Source organism: Dioscorea cayenensis, chromosome 18, assembly GCF_009730915.1.
Source record: "Dioscorea cayenensis subsp. rotundata cultivar TDr96_F1 chromosome 18, TDr96_F1_v2_PseudoChromosome.rev07_lg8_w22 25.fasta, whole genome shotgun sequence".
Lineage (NCBI taxonomy): Eukaryota > Viridiplantae > Streptophyta > Magnoliopsida > Dioscoreales > Dioscoreaceae > Dioscorea > Dioscorea cayenensis.
Window position 1 is genome coordinate 15812898 of NC_052488.1, and position 15399 is coordinate 15828296.

At 32.2% G+C, this 15399-nt stretch overlaps 1 protein-coding gene across 1 annotated transcript; it reads right to left on the minus strand.

Moving 5' to 3' along the window:
• Positions 1 to 9377: 9377 nt before the first annotated feature.
• LOC120281806 (chromatin structure-remodeling complex protein SYD-like) lies at positions 9378 to 12256 on the minus strand. The gene is made up of 4 exons (XM_039288500.1): positions 12077 to 12256; positions 10513 to 10630; positions 10357 to 10418; positions 9378 to 9709 (listed from the first exon to the last, which is right to left on the minus strand). Exons 2-4 carry the CDS (start codon positions 10615 to 10617, stop codon positions 9637 to 9639), a joined length of 240 nt encoding a protein of 79 aa, XP_039144434.1. The 5' UTR covers positions 10618 to 10630; positions 12077 to 12256; the 3' UTR covers positions 9378 to 9636.
• Positions 12257 to 15399: the final 3143 nt, after the last annotated feature.

Sequence of the window (15399 nt, forward strand, 5' to 3'; positions counted from 1 at the left end):
TTGATGCCAACCCATCAATCAATTATACAAAAACATATCTTCGAAGATTCCAGCTATCCGGTTTATTATTTATTTATTTTTAAACTAACACATATCTATATTTTAATATTTCAAGATTAACAAAAATCGGGAAATGAAGACGTTGTTAAGAAAATTAGCAAGGAAATTAGAGATTATTATGTTTAGTTATGAAAATGAAAATTTTGACATGTTTCTTAGCCGAATGAGATTACTGGATGTTATTAATAATGATGATGATAATAATAATAATAATAATAAAATAGAACATATAAAAATAATTAAGAATTAAAGATCTATTTATATGTGTATGTGTATTAAATCAAGAGAACAAAATGGACCAAACAAACTTGAGGTCATTGCCAAAATTAAAATATAATTTGATTGAATTGGATGTTCCCTGTCTCAACCCCATATTTGTTGAGCCTATTCCAAATCCGTGTACATCCCTAAAATACCCTGTTGCATCTCATAACAAAAATATGAAATCATTTCACACTTATTTTTTCCATCTTTTTTCTTAATTTTGATGATAAGGCTGAAACATCCAAATTTTATGTGGCTGATGGATCATATTTATTTATTTGATTTTATGATTATTTGTAAGAAAATGAATTTTTTTTTTATTTTTAGTTTTAATTTAAAATTTTTTATAAATATATTATAATAAACAAAATTGTTAATAACTACAATTATTGTTTTATAAACACACAACTCTATTCTAATATCAGCTTTAGAATTAAGATAAATTAAGATAAGATAATAGGATAATGGCTCACACACCTCACAAGGAAAACACACCACTCTATTACAACAAAACTAATCATGATAGCAGGATAGTTGCTCACACACCTCACAACTTTACTCCATCTAACGCCTATGGAATCGCCCTGCACGGTTCCTTTGCTCAACACCTGCACAATGTTGATGAACTGCTTGAGCTTCGTCATAAGTCGTCACCATGTCCCCATGTACTCCATATCGCCTGCGTAGTTACTGCATGTGTCCTGGTTCAATATTATACCTTTCCATGTAGATGTCTCGCAGCTTTGATGCTATAATTGTGCTGAAGTCTTTAGTGTTCATGCTTACCACCAAGTGAGTCTGTGGCACTAAGACATGTGTTTGAGCTCTCTCCTGTCCGACAAGTTCTAGATTGGGTTGATCCATCAGTGCGAGGCTTAAGGTTCCTTGTGATTCTTCCTGAGCTAAACTTTGTTTATCAGTAGCAATGACGGCAACAACAGCGGCGGTAGCTCGAGCTTCTTCTTCTTTCTCCCTCCTCTGCTCCTCCAACAAGTACCTATCCACTCTTTGTATACTAGACATTGGTGAAGCTGACCCTCGTTGCCGTCTGAATGCCATGGCTCTCCAAGTGGTTAGTGATGGTAGAACACATCTTTGGCTATGGCTCAATTTAAAGGCGAGTCCCAATAGTGAAGGTCATGAAGTCCATAGCTCCCTTCTGTGAGTAGGTAGGTAGAGCATTTGTCAGGTCACTTCGTAGTACTGAGCTTCCATGATATAAACAGTGTGGGAACACATCTTTAACTTCTGAAATGCACGTAACTCGAGATTTAGTATTGTCACACCAAACACGTAGATCAAAGCATTAGGCCTCTGTCCTAACTAGAAGGCCTAAAAGCAAGACAAAAGGTTGATGATGAAGAAGCAAGGTGGGTGTTTTGAAAATTTTAAATTATAATATAAAAAATTATTATAAATAGAGTATAAGTATTATAAATATAGAATATCATGTATAAGCTTAATTAAATTATGCAAGAAAATTCTCATATATTTTTGTAAAGCATAGTAGAGAGTTTCTAAGAAAATATTATGCAAGAAAAAAAATAAGTTTTCTTATTGTGGGTATGTAATTAATATAAAAAGAGTATAATTATTATGTAATTATTATAAATAGAGTATAAGTATTATAAATATATAATATCATGTGTATGCGTAATTAAATTATGCATGAAAATTTATAAAATTAATTTTTTTTATTGTGGGTGCATAATTATTAGAGTGCAATTATTGTTTAATTATTATAAATATAGAGCAAAATCAAGTTTTTGAAGCGTTTTTGAGTTGGCAGTGGCAAAAACCATGACAAATCCTTTATTTGTCACGGTTTTTGGCACGCCTAAACCTAAACCGTGCCAAAAACCATGCCAAATGCCATGTACTTAATTGTTACGGTTTTTGTCCCGATTTTAACTTGGGCGTGCCAAAAACCATGACAAAGAAAGGGATGATAGTATTTGTCACTGTTTTTGGCATGTCCAAGTCTAAACCGTGCCAAATGCCGTGCAAAATGCCATATACTCCATTGTCACGGTTTTTGGCACGGTTTTGATTTGGCCATGCCAAAAACCGTGACAAAGAAAGGGATGGTGTATTTGTCACGGTTTTTGGCACGACCAAGCCTAAATAGTGCCAAAAACTGTGCCAAATGCCATGTACTCTATTGTCACGGTTTTTGGCACAGTTTTTCCTTCGCCGTGCCAAAAACCGTGACAAAGAAAGGGATGGTGTATTTGTCATAGTTTTTGGCACGTCCAAGTCTAAAACGTGCCAAAAATTGTGCCAAAGGCCATGTACTCCATTGTCACGGTATTTGACACAATTATGCCTTGGTCCTGCCAAAAACTGTGACAAAGAAAGGGATGGTGTGTTTGCACGGTTTTTGACATGTCCAAGTCTAAACTGTGTCAGAAACTGTGCCAAATGCCATGTACTCCATTGTCACGGTTTTTGGCACAGTTTTGATTTGGCCGTGCCAAAAACCGTCACAAAGAAAGGGATAGTGTGTTTGTCATAGTTTTTGGCACGTCTAAGCCTAAACCGTGCTAAAAACTGTGCCAAATGTCATGTACTCCATTGTCATGGTTTTTGGCACGGTTTTGCCTTGGACATGCCAAAAACCGTGACAAACACACCATCCCTTTCTTTGTCACAATTTTTTGGCACGACCAAGCCTAAACCGTGCCAAAAATTGTGCCAAATGCCTTGTACTCCATTGTCACAATTTTTGGGATGGTTTTGCCTTGGCCGTGCCAAAAACCATGACAAAGAAAGGGAGGGTGTGCTTGTCACAGTTTTTGGCACGTCCAAGTCTAAACCATACCAAAAACTGTGCCAAATGTCATGTACTCTATTGTCACGGTTTTTGGCACGGCCAAGCCCAACCGTGCCAAAAACCGTGACAAATAAAGGGATGATGTGTTTGTCACTTGTTTTGGCCCAATTTTGGCACGGGTTTTTGTTTAAATTTTAGAAGAAACCATAAATGGTGCTAAATACCGTGACAAAATTGTCACGATTTGGTAATCATGCCAAATACCGTGATAACTTTGCCACTACCTTTGACTTCGTGCCAATTTCCGTGACAAATTTGGCACGGAATCAAAACCGTGCCAAATTCCTGTTTTTCTTGTAGTGGTTATGCTATCTTACAAACAATTTAAAAATTCATGTAGGTGTCATCAACAATGAAAACTTTCTATGTTGTTGCAGGATACAAAGGAGAAGGACATGTGCTTCAATTCACGGTTTTAAGCTCATAGGAGACAGTCATGGGTGAGATATGCGCGTGTTAGGCTCTGGATGTTTCTCAAGTGAGAGTAAAGTTTATAACGCCTAACTCTTGCAAAACGCTTTGCTCAATTAAGTCTGACGCGGGCTTTCAATGCATGTGCCATATATACCATACTTTCAACAAATTTGTCATGGACATCACCATTGAGGATGTGAGTTGGTCTAGGGATTGAAACTCAAGCTTCTTGTTCTCATCGTAAAACAACAATGAATACAATTACTGGTTACTTTTCATTTATGTGTTCCTGTATATTAGACATCTTTCCAGTGTATTACAATCATTCCCTGCGTATTAAATATATTTCCTGTGTATTATTAGTTGTACTGTATATTAATTAACGTTTTTGTTTATTTTATGTGATTTCTGTTTATTGCCACGTACGGAGTCCTCAGCTTTGAAATACCAATGGTGACTTCATGCTCCATAAGGTTATTCTCCATATACACCTACAAATATTTTCCGTGTAGTGTCATTCATTATTGTGTATTCATATATGTTTTGCATGTGCTTTTTTAAGTTCCTATGTAATATATTTTGTTCTTGTGTATGATATTCATTACTGTGTAATAAATTTGGCGTGTATTATGTTCATCCGCAAGTTTAAACTTATGAATATGCTTGCCAATAAGCGCGAACAATCAAACAGGAGGGATACACACCTCTGCCCTGAGATACTTAAGAATGTTGAACAAATTGTTGAGGATAGTCATTTTCTGAGGATGGGATAATTTGCTAAAGAGAAGTACAAAGTCATTGACAACCACACCAGTGCAGTCAACCTCTAGTTTCGGGGTTGCTCTTGCAGAAGATGAGAAGTACATGGCCTACCAATCAAGCATGCATGTACTGCAATCATGCAAACAGACATGAATGTGCATTGTTACGTAAAAACTTCACTGACAACAAGGTGAGCTTCGAATTCGGCTGCCAATGTCAAAGAAACGCCCTGTGCATCCAAGAAAGAAGAGAATAACCGTAGATCATGTAATGCAGTCATAGTGGACTAAGTGGGCTATCCATAATGTGAGCGGATGTTATTTGTTTTTATTTTTGGCACGAATTGTGTATGTTTTGATGTTGTTGTGTAGTTGATTGGGTATCTGTGTATTAATTCCTTTTTTTATGTATTGTTTCTGTTTTCTATGTAGTAATTTCATTTCTTGTGTAATATTTCTATTGAGTGTGTAATAGTTTTGTTTATGTGTATTATTTCCATTTGGTGTGTGTTATTTCTGTTTATTGTGTATTACCTTCTTTTGGTGTGTATTATTTATGTTTCCTGTATATTGTCCATATTTTTCCTGTTACACATTTCATTTGATGTGTATCACATGCTGAGTACATTTCAAATTTACGACCAATTTTGTAATTACAAATAGCAATATTAGTCACTTACAAACAACAAAAAAATGTCAACTAATAATATGGATACTGATTTATCTCAGGTTTGACGTTTAGGACTACAGCTGTCGCCTCCATCATGTATAACACACCATTAAAATTAAGAAGAACCTAATTTATATAGTTAGTAAAAACACACACACACACACACACACACACACACACACACACACACACATATATAAATGCAGCTACTAGCTCAAGTGCTAGTGAAACTCGCTTTATATGGGGCTCGTAAAGCCTTTATAAGCCAAAGATATAAGCCAAGGTCCAGGTCCAAGAGAAGAAAGACAGACTTTCTAAGCCGCTTACCCTGAACTAGTGCTTTCCTATCCATAGACGGGGTGGAATAATGACTCCAAAAAAGCAGACGACGGGATAAAATAAATCTCTCCTACGGAAAAGAAAGGGAAATAACTACGAAAGCTATGATGTGAGGTCAGACTATCCATCGAGCACATATAATATCAATCAAAGTCGAATTCAGTTACAAAGAAAAGGCCTTTGAACTCTCGTTATATATATATATATATATATATTTGCATAGACCAATTTTTCAAAATTATAAAAAAATAAAATCTAAATTATAAATTTAATAATTCTTCAAATTGTAGAAAAACTTAATATATATTTTAGATTTTTTTTTATGAAGTTGAATAAATCATAATTTCATTAAAAAAAATTAAAAAAAAAAACAAGATAGCATGATAAGAAAGAAGCAAAGAAATTGGGATAGATCATTAATAGTGATTGATATTCTTACAAAATAAAATACTTTTTATTAACCAACTTAAAAACCCTAAACCCTAAACCTAAACCATTCCATTAATTACTTATAAAATAATAATTAAATATTATTTAAAATTATCTTGTTAAAAATTGAATTTGAGAGTTTGGTTTTTTGTTTTTTTTTTTATTTTAAAGATATAAAATTTAAAATTTATTTTTTAAAAATTTATGGCATTTAATTTTTTTTAAGATTAAGATGATAATAATAATAATAATAATAAATAAATAAATAAATAAATAAATAAATAACATATTATTTTCATCATTTCAACCTGTTGCCAGGATAGGAAAAGCCGCAGTTTCATGTGTCTGAAATTAAGGGCATTGTTGTAATTTTTTATCCCACATAACGTCTCCATTGCCTCCTTTAAGTACAAATGGACTAAAAAATAAATAAAACAAAAAAGATGGACCAATAAAGAAATCCAATAGTTATTGGGATTATACAAACTGTGGAGGGATTTTTGGGTACTTCCCCATTTTTTTTTAATTTAACCCTTATCTTATATTATATATATCTATATATATTTTAACCCTTATATTATATTAAAATCATAGATGAATTTTTTTTTATTTTAACCTTTATCTTATATATATCTCGGGGCGGGTACCCCGCGGGGCCAGGAGATCATTCCCCGGCCCCACCCAGCTACAAGGACCGGGGAAATATTTTCTCCCGTCCCCATGGGGGAGAGAATTGGGGGAACTTGAATTCGTGTTACCTCGTTGTTTTTGGTGTAAATATAAAATGCTTACTTTCCTCATACCTTCAACCTATAGCCTTAGCAGCGACTTTAGTGTTTATATTTTTATTCTCATCCTTAATGCTTACATTTTAACTGCCAATTTCTTACTCTTCTCTCTCCCTCAAACCTAACCTTAAATTCTACATTTTTTACTCAACTACTTAGATTTCGAAACTTTACTACATTCTAACTATCAACCACTTACCCTTATTTATTTTTTTAATCCAACTATTTAGGTTATGCACTTTCTTACTTCGATTTTTTTACCAACCGCTTAAATTCCTATGCTTTAATATTTATATTCTAACTGTTAACTACTTACTCTTCTCATCTCTTCAATCCAACTACTATATTTTTACAAACATATTGTTGATTTTTTTTTTTCTTTTTCGACCGAACCTATAAGATTCTTACCGCTTATTGCTTAGATTTTTTTTTTCTTCAATTATTTAGATTCCTACACCTTATTTTTTAGGATTTTTTTCCCTTTGAGAACAAATTGGTTGTTAATTACATGTAATGAGTCATGGAAAGAGCCTTTCCTCTTAATTTGCCTCTCATTATTCTTCTTTTTAATCTTGTACACTGAATCCGCATTCTCAACCAAATTACGAATAAATAAAGAATTTTTTTTTTAAAAAAAAATACTTGCTTAACGGGAAGGGGATGATAGAGAAAGATGCACCAAAATGACAAAAAAAAACAACTTTTAATGTCAATAGATTTGGGAAAGTTCCTTTGCAAAAATTTAAGAGTTACACCTGGTATTTATAGCTCTTGAAAAAATTAAAAAGATGCTGCATGGATCTCTCATAATAGACCTATAATCTAGGGATCTATATGCTAATAAAAAACCATAATGACTTGCGCGCCAGTTTAGTTCAAAAATAAATTCAATAAAAAAACAAACTAGTTTTGAGATTCCAGGAAAACAGATAAGTCCATAGAAAAGAGAATCTTCAATTTTTTTTTTCAAGACTCTGTAGGGAAAGAAATGTGTGATTCTTTCCCCTCCATCCTCATCCTCAACAAAGACAAATTAAATGATGAAAATAAGGACAATAATGTCATTTTCACAAGGGGAAAAAAAGCTTGAGTTTGAACAAAGATATATATGAGGTATACACACAGCCGTTCAGGAGCATATACAAATAATTTCATTTTTCACATATCTATTCTATCCCCACAATCTATTGTAATTATTTATAAGAGTGATTTCCCAGTATTGCAAAATAGAGTTAGAAGTTTGTTTTTTCAGTAATACTATATAGCACGAAGTTATATCACTAATTCATCACACAACTAATATGGCATCTGAATTTCTCTCTCCTAGTCAGCATATAAAAAAAAATGAATTCTTTGATTTCAAAGCTGGCAGCCCTAATTTTTTTCCCCACCCACCATCACCCTTCTGGTATCGTCATTAGCCACCTGTCAACCGATGGCCGCCGACTTCTGCTCCGGCAATGGCATGGAATGTCTTCAGGTTCTACACGGCCTTGCGGGCCCTCGGCTCTGTCATGGTCCTTCTTGTCCTCGCCTTGGTTGGCGTCTCCTACTACTCCGTCGTCATCGCCAACTATGGCCCCATCCTCTTCAACACTGCCTTTAGTTCCTCCTCCCTCATCTTCCTTGCCCTCACCATCCTCATCCTCTTCCATTCCCTAGTATTGATCTCTCGTATTTATAGCTGAATCCCTCTTAATAGACCCCATTTTTACCCTATAAATCATGTTTTTATGCTTAATTCAGTAGTCAAAGACTTATCAGTGATTTTGTTTTGAAATTTTCATGTGATTGCGAAACCTTTTTAGTTATTTGGTGATTGTTAGCTATTGAATTGAGATCCTGTCATTAAAAATGAAATTTTTGTCTAAATGAGATTAGGATGAATATGGCAATAGATGAGAAAGTATATTTAGTTATTTGATGTAAATGCAGTTGGTGATGCTGCTATTGGAGCTACAACATCTTTTGATGGGCGATAGGCAGCCAGTGACAAACATGGGACTTGAAGATGAAGCAACTAGCTTGATGATGGTGCGAAGACAAGGATGGTGATAAGCAGTGGTTGATGGTCGACGATCATTGGTTGGCGATCGACCGACGTTGTTTGGCGGGTGGTTGGAAAGAAGTGCTGGATGTGTTATTGATGGCGGCTGGCGACAAGCAACGATAGCATCAAACCTGCGTCGATTGACGTGCGGCGATTATCGGTTGGGGTGTGGTTGACGGGGCTAGCGACAGGCGGCGGTCGTCAGTTGATAGGCGGCTAATGATGATACGAGAAGAGTGGCGGTGGGTGGGGGGAAAAACGATCGTGAAATAACTTCAGGCTATATAGTATAACACTTGTTTTTTTTCTTTTTTTTTTTAATTATGTGATTTCTCCATTAAAAAATCATTAATAAACTTTTAAAAGTGTTAACTCACAACAACAAAATCGTTAATTTATTTATTAAAATGCAATGCGGCATTAAAAAAAAATATAATTTTCAACATAATTCTATTTGATTTTTAAAAATTTAATTTTTTTTGTTTGTTAAAATTTTGTAAGAAACTGATATATTTATATATATAAATTTTGACATGTGAGATGACTTTTAAATGAAATAACAATTTTACTCTGTGATAGCTTGTTAATAGTTTTTCTTTTTCTTTTTTTTTTGCTAACTGGAGTTTAAAAACGAAAAAACAAACCCATCTCTATTTTGTAAAAATGAGAAACAAGTTTTTTTTTTTTTTTGAAAATTTCCTTTATTTATATAGTTAAAAATTAATTTATAATGTAAATAAATCGTTTTACTGAAATCCATACAATTTGATTCACGACAAATTTATGTGGGTTGCCATTCTTGCAAATCAGACTTCTAAGTACATTTCCCAAATGAATAATAGCCTTCGAAATGTACAAAACCACATCCTAAAGTTGTCTTATGAATAACGACTGATTTGGAAAATATAATTTTGCGAAAATGCCATTACTTACTTGAAAGAACTCTGGAATCTATTGGCACCACATAACTTTGAAAGCAGCAACTATTCTACTTCTTCCTTGTCTAACTGATAGAGTCGAAATGTTTATCAAAGTCCACCATTTGAGGTCTTCAGAGTATTGATATCAAGATTATGCCGTTTTATAACAGTTTCCAACGATCTAATAAAGTTAAAAAAAGAAAAACAAAAAATCAAAATAGTTAGTTCCCTTGGGGAAAATACTACATGAACTAATAAAGCATTCAGCAAAATATGAAGCTATCTTAGTAGTTGTTGAAGTTTAAGGTAAGGATATGCTTAGCAGCTGTAAACATATAACATTTGACAGTCAAATGTAGACCTAAAACTAAACGTACATTTACTGAATAGATTTCCTGGCTGTGTTAGCATCCACGTCATTCTTTCTTTCTCTTCTTCATTTTTTTTTAATTTCTCTTTGTCATATAAATTTTAAATTTAAACCCTTAATTGTAAATAGTAAACCAAAAACTCTTCCTAAACCCTAAATTATAACGCGATTTGACGTAGATGGTAAGCTGGCATCACGTCATTCGGGAAACCTATTCAGTAAATCTATTATGTAAATATGACATCGCTCTTTAAATACATTGACTTTTCTGAATGTGGCTTATGCTGCAAACTTAACCAATCGCATCAATGTCCTCGCTTACACTTCAACCTTTTAACAGAGTTTAATTAAGTACATGAATGAAGGCAAGTCCAATTCTAATTAGCAAGCAAACCTTTGCATCAACTACAACAAGCCTGCAGAAATTAGTATTGTAATCAAGCTTGCAGAAATTCTACCTTGATATTACTTGATATGGTAATGACTGTTCCTTTCCACTTAATTTCATGTGTTGACAGATCTGAAACAGATTATACAAAAAAAGGGAAAAAAAGGGATTAGTGGAAGAAAAGAAAATATACTTACTTGTAAATCATATATTAATCTCTACAAACCACATATAGTTTAGTTGCTAGTTTGGCAGGCTCATCTGGCGATTCTTGAATAAGTTTAAGTAGAAACTTAGCAGCCTCAACTTCAACATTTGGAGCAGTTGCCATTGTATGAAATGATCTGCCAATTATCAACATATACCATTAGGATGAAATTCTATGACCATGCTGAAAAGCAAGAAAATTGAGTACACTTAGAACACTTTCTAACTAAAGCCTACATGAAAGGATATACAAACTTCAAATAGTCACACGCACAAAATTAAAGAAACTTTGGATTAAAAACATTACCAAGATCACAAAAATGTATTGACATCTTCAGCTTTACCATGTTCAATGGCATAACCATGGCTTTTAAATTAGTGAAGCATGCAGGCATTTCCATAAAGTCAAGCAATAACATGGAAACACAGAAAGAATCAAAACTTGACACATTATAGAATTTTATGAACTTCTCATGGTTCTTAACTGTTGTTCATCAATTGATAGTTGTATTTGGTTTGTGAGGTTTGCTAGCAAGTGCCACTCACTAGAGAAAGCGATAGGACATTCATTTATGCACTTCTTGAGCCAACTTTGGAAAGTATTTGTGGAGGTGTGCCTATTGTATGTTGGTCAAGTTTTGCTAAATAACAGACTAACTGTAGGTATTTATGCACTGAATGATGCCACAGAAATGACATCAATGTGAAAAGAGAGGATATGCAAAGACTGGTAAAAGAGGAGATGAATAAAGAGACAGGTGTGCAGATGAGAAGGAACGTGTTGAAACAAAAAGAATAAGTAGAGAATGCAACTAAGCCATGGTGGATTTTCTTTCAATAAGCTAGAGAAGTTGGCTATTGAAAGACTTCTAGTAAGTAGCAAGTACTTTGTGATGCCACCACCAATTGGAGCATATACAAGTACAAACTCAATGAGAAGCAAAATACAAAATTTCATTCAGTGCATGCACATTTAACACACAAACATCAACAAACCTAGTATTAAACATTAGCAAAACCACAAGAATGCAATAACAACTTCACATTTATCATGCTCCACAGCACAAGAGTGGATTTTGAGCAATTTAAGCATGAACAATAACTATTGCATTCAAAGAGTTGACCCCATTGCAATAAACAAGCATTTTATAAAGTCAGCAATAACAAACAATAACAACCTTAAATATTAAAAACAAAAGTACAAAAAGAAATAAAAATTAACATCTGAAACCATAAATCTAGAGGAAATAGAGCACCTGATCAGCGACCATCTCTTTGATTACTAAACCGTGGAGCCAATTAACAATCAATCACTCAGAAAAAACAATAAATCTTCAAAAAGAAAACGGAAAAATAAAGGAGAAGAAACGAATCTGGCAAAAAAAAAAAAAAGAAACACTTGACAGCAAACCGGTTCACAGATACCCAATTTCAACACGCTAATTCAAGAGAAAATAATTCAAAAATAATACAAAAACAACAAAATACTCATCCAGACCTGGTCTTCTTGCAGCTCTAAAAACCCCCACTGGACAAGAATAAAAGGGAACAGAAAAGAGGGAAATAGGGCAGATTAGATTCACCTTCAACAGCTGAAAAACCAAGAAACCGAGAAAGCGGTGGGGAAGAACGGATGGAGAAGCCCTCAGATCGCCATTAAAGAGCGAGCAGCAATGGAAGAGATTATCCAGCGGAACTGACGAACGACGAAGCCGGCATGGTTTTTGATAGAATGGTTCTCGTTTCGAAGAAAATAGGAAAGAAATGTGGGATATTTCTTAATTCAAGGGAAATGAGTCTCACTCTTATTGGGCTTACCCAAGGCCCAAGTCCAGTTAATTTTTTTTAAAGATATGCTAGAAATAATTTGTTTGCACGTAGACCTTAGGCTGTGTGTTAATGTAGGCTGTTTTCTGAGCTTTAATTAGAAATATATATTAGCAGGACGACTCATGCTTACATTGCCGGTATATATAAATATATAAATATAAAAATAGTTATCTTTGTAAAAATATATTAATAATTATTTTTTAATAAATTAAATAAATTAAAGATAAATAGAGTCTAAAAATAATAAAATTTAACATGAATTTTATTTTAAATTAAACATACGTACAAAGTTTTTACATCAGTAGTAGTTATTAAATATTATAAATTTTGTCAATAATATAATATAACAAAACGCACACACATGTAAAACTATAACATAATATAAATGGGAGAAATAAACATAATAAAAAGGAAGGATCATTTAAAATTGCAAGAATGATATGTATTTTGATTGCCAAAATTTGTTTGATACTTAACCAATAATGATAAGAAACGATGAGCAAAATGGGATCTTAGATGAATTAAAATTTAAAAATAATGGAGGGATTATATACCACGTTAAATCTAGGAGAATGATGATGTATTGTTGTATGGCATAATAACTGTAGTTCTATTAGGTGGTTTGTTCCATGGTGACTACTAATTTTCTTTTATAATTTCTAAAAATAAATATATAATAATTAACTTTATTAATAAATATTTTTCTATTATTTTTAAAAAAATAAATGTTTAAATTTAAATATGTTCTTTTTTTAAATTAATTAAATCAAGCACTAATCAATTGAAAAAATTCTTGATTCGCTATAGCCATCCCCAATCCGGTAGTTAGTGGTTAATAGTCGAGTGTCTTGGAGAAATGCCATTTTTTTATATAATATTCTTGCATTTTTTTGTCGGAGATATTAGTGATGTTTTTCGTTTGCTTCTTAAAAGAAGAGAAATATCCGAGTATTCTTAAAAGATGAGTATATTTGGTTTAGATTTGTAAAATTTGCAATATATAAATAAATAAATATTTTGTTAAATATTTATAAAATCGGTTTTTTTAGTCATTAGATAGTTGTTATTAGTGCTAATGTGAAATATAATGATGAGGGAGAAATTTGATAATTTCGGCGAAAATTAGTAAAAAAAAAGGGGAATATATACATATACATTTACATATACATATGGAAAGTATTAATTCCATGAACTTTAATTAATTATTTTGTTGTATAATTTATTTTATAAATGTATCTTGTTAAATTATTGTACAATAATTGCATGGTGGTATCATATATATATATATATATAAATATATCAACTAAAAAGATGTGGAGAGTAAAGAATAATATATATATATATATATATAAATATATATCTATATATATACGCAATTTATATTTTATATTATTTTATTTAATCATAATTTTTTTGTATTTTGTAATTTAACTATTTAATTTTTTTTAAATGTAATAAATATTTCATTTGTTGATTGTTTATATTGTTTAGAACATATATAGTAAGTTTGAAAAATAAAATTTATATATTTAGTTAGAATTTATTCATACATGAATAAATTACAACATAATTTATTTTTTTATTAGTAAGGACCGTGTAACGGTAGCAATCCGGGGAATTGGACCTTGCTACCTTCTGGATAGACTCCATCCTCGTGTCCTTCACACCGTGAGACCGTCCACCATCAGGGTCGCGGCAAAGACACCTCTACATCTCAGTCCTCCACACTTTGGCTCTCATCGTCTTCCTTTTTCTTGGCATGTCTCTGAACCTTTGCGCCTCTTGCGCCCTTGACGATCGTGAGTCTACCACCTCATGGACGGGGCCAGGCTCGGCACCAAAATGGGATCTTAGATGAATTAAAATTTAAAAATAATGGAGGGATTATATACCACGTTAAATCTAGGAGAATGATGATGTATTGTTGTATGGCATAATAACTGTAGTTCTATTAGGTGGTTTGTTCCATGGTGACTACTAATTTTCTTTTATAATTTCTAAAATAAATATATAATAATTAACTTTATTAATAAATATTTTCTATTATTTTAAAAATAAATGTTTAAATTTAAATATGTTCTTTTTAAATTAATTAAATCAAGCACTAATCAATTGAAAAAAAAATTCTTGATTCGCTATAGCCATCCCCAATCGGTAGTTAGTGGTTAATAGCTGAGTGTCTTGGAGAAATGCCATTTTTTTATAATATTCTTGCATTTTTTGTCGGAGATATTAGTGATGTTTTTGCTGGGTCTTCTTAAAAGAAGAGAAATATCTGAGTATTCTTAAAAGATGAGTATATTTGGTTTAGATTTGTAAAATTTGCAATATATAAATAAATAAATATTTTGTTAAATATTTATAAAATCGGTTTTTTTAGTCATTAGATAGTTGTTATTAGTGCTAATGTGAAATATAATGATGAGGGAGAAATTTGATAATTTCGGCGAAAATTAGTAAAAAAAAAGGGGAATATATACATATACATTTACATATACATATGGAAAGTATTAATTCCATGAACTTTAATTAATTATTTTGTTGTATAATTTATTTTATAAATGTATCTTGTTAAATTATTGTACAATAATTGCATGGTGGTATCATATATATATATATATATAAATATATCAACTAAAAAGATGTGGAGAGTAAAGAATAATATATATATATATATATATATAAATATATATCTATATATATACGCAATTTATATTTTATATTATTTTATTTAATCATAATTTTTGTATTTTTTTTGTAATTTAACTATTTAATTTTTTTTAAATGTAATAAATATTTCATTTGTTGATTGTTTATATTGTTTAGAACATATATAGTAAGTTTGAAAAATAAAATTTATATATTTAGTTAGAATTTATTCATACATGAATAAATTACAACATAATTTATTTTTATTAGTAAGGACCGGTGTAACGGTAGCAATCCGGGGAATTGGACCTTGCTACCTTCTGGATAGACTCCATCCTCGTGTCCTTCACACCGTGAGACCGTCCACCATCAGGGTCGCGGCAAAGACACCTCTACATCTCAGTCCTCCACACTTTGGCTCTCATCG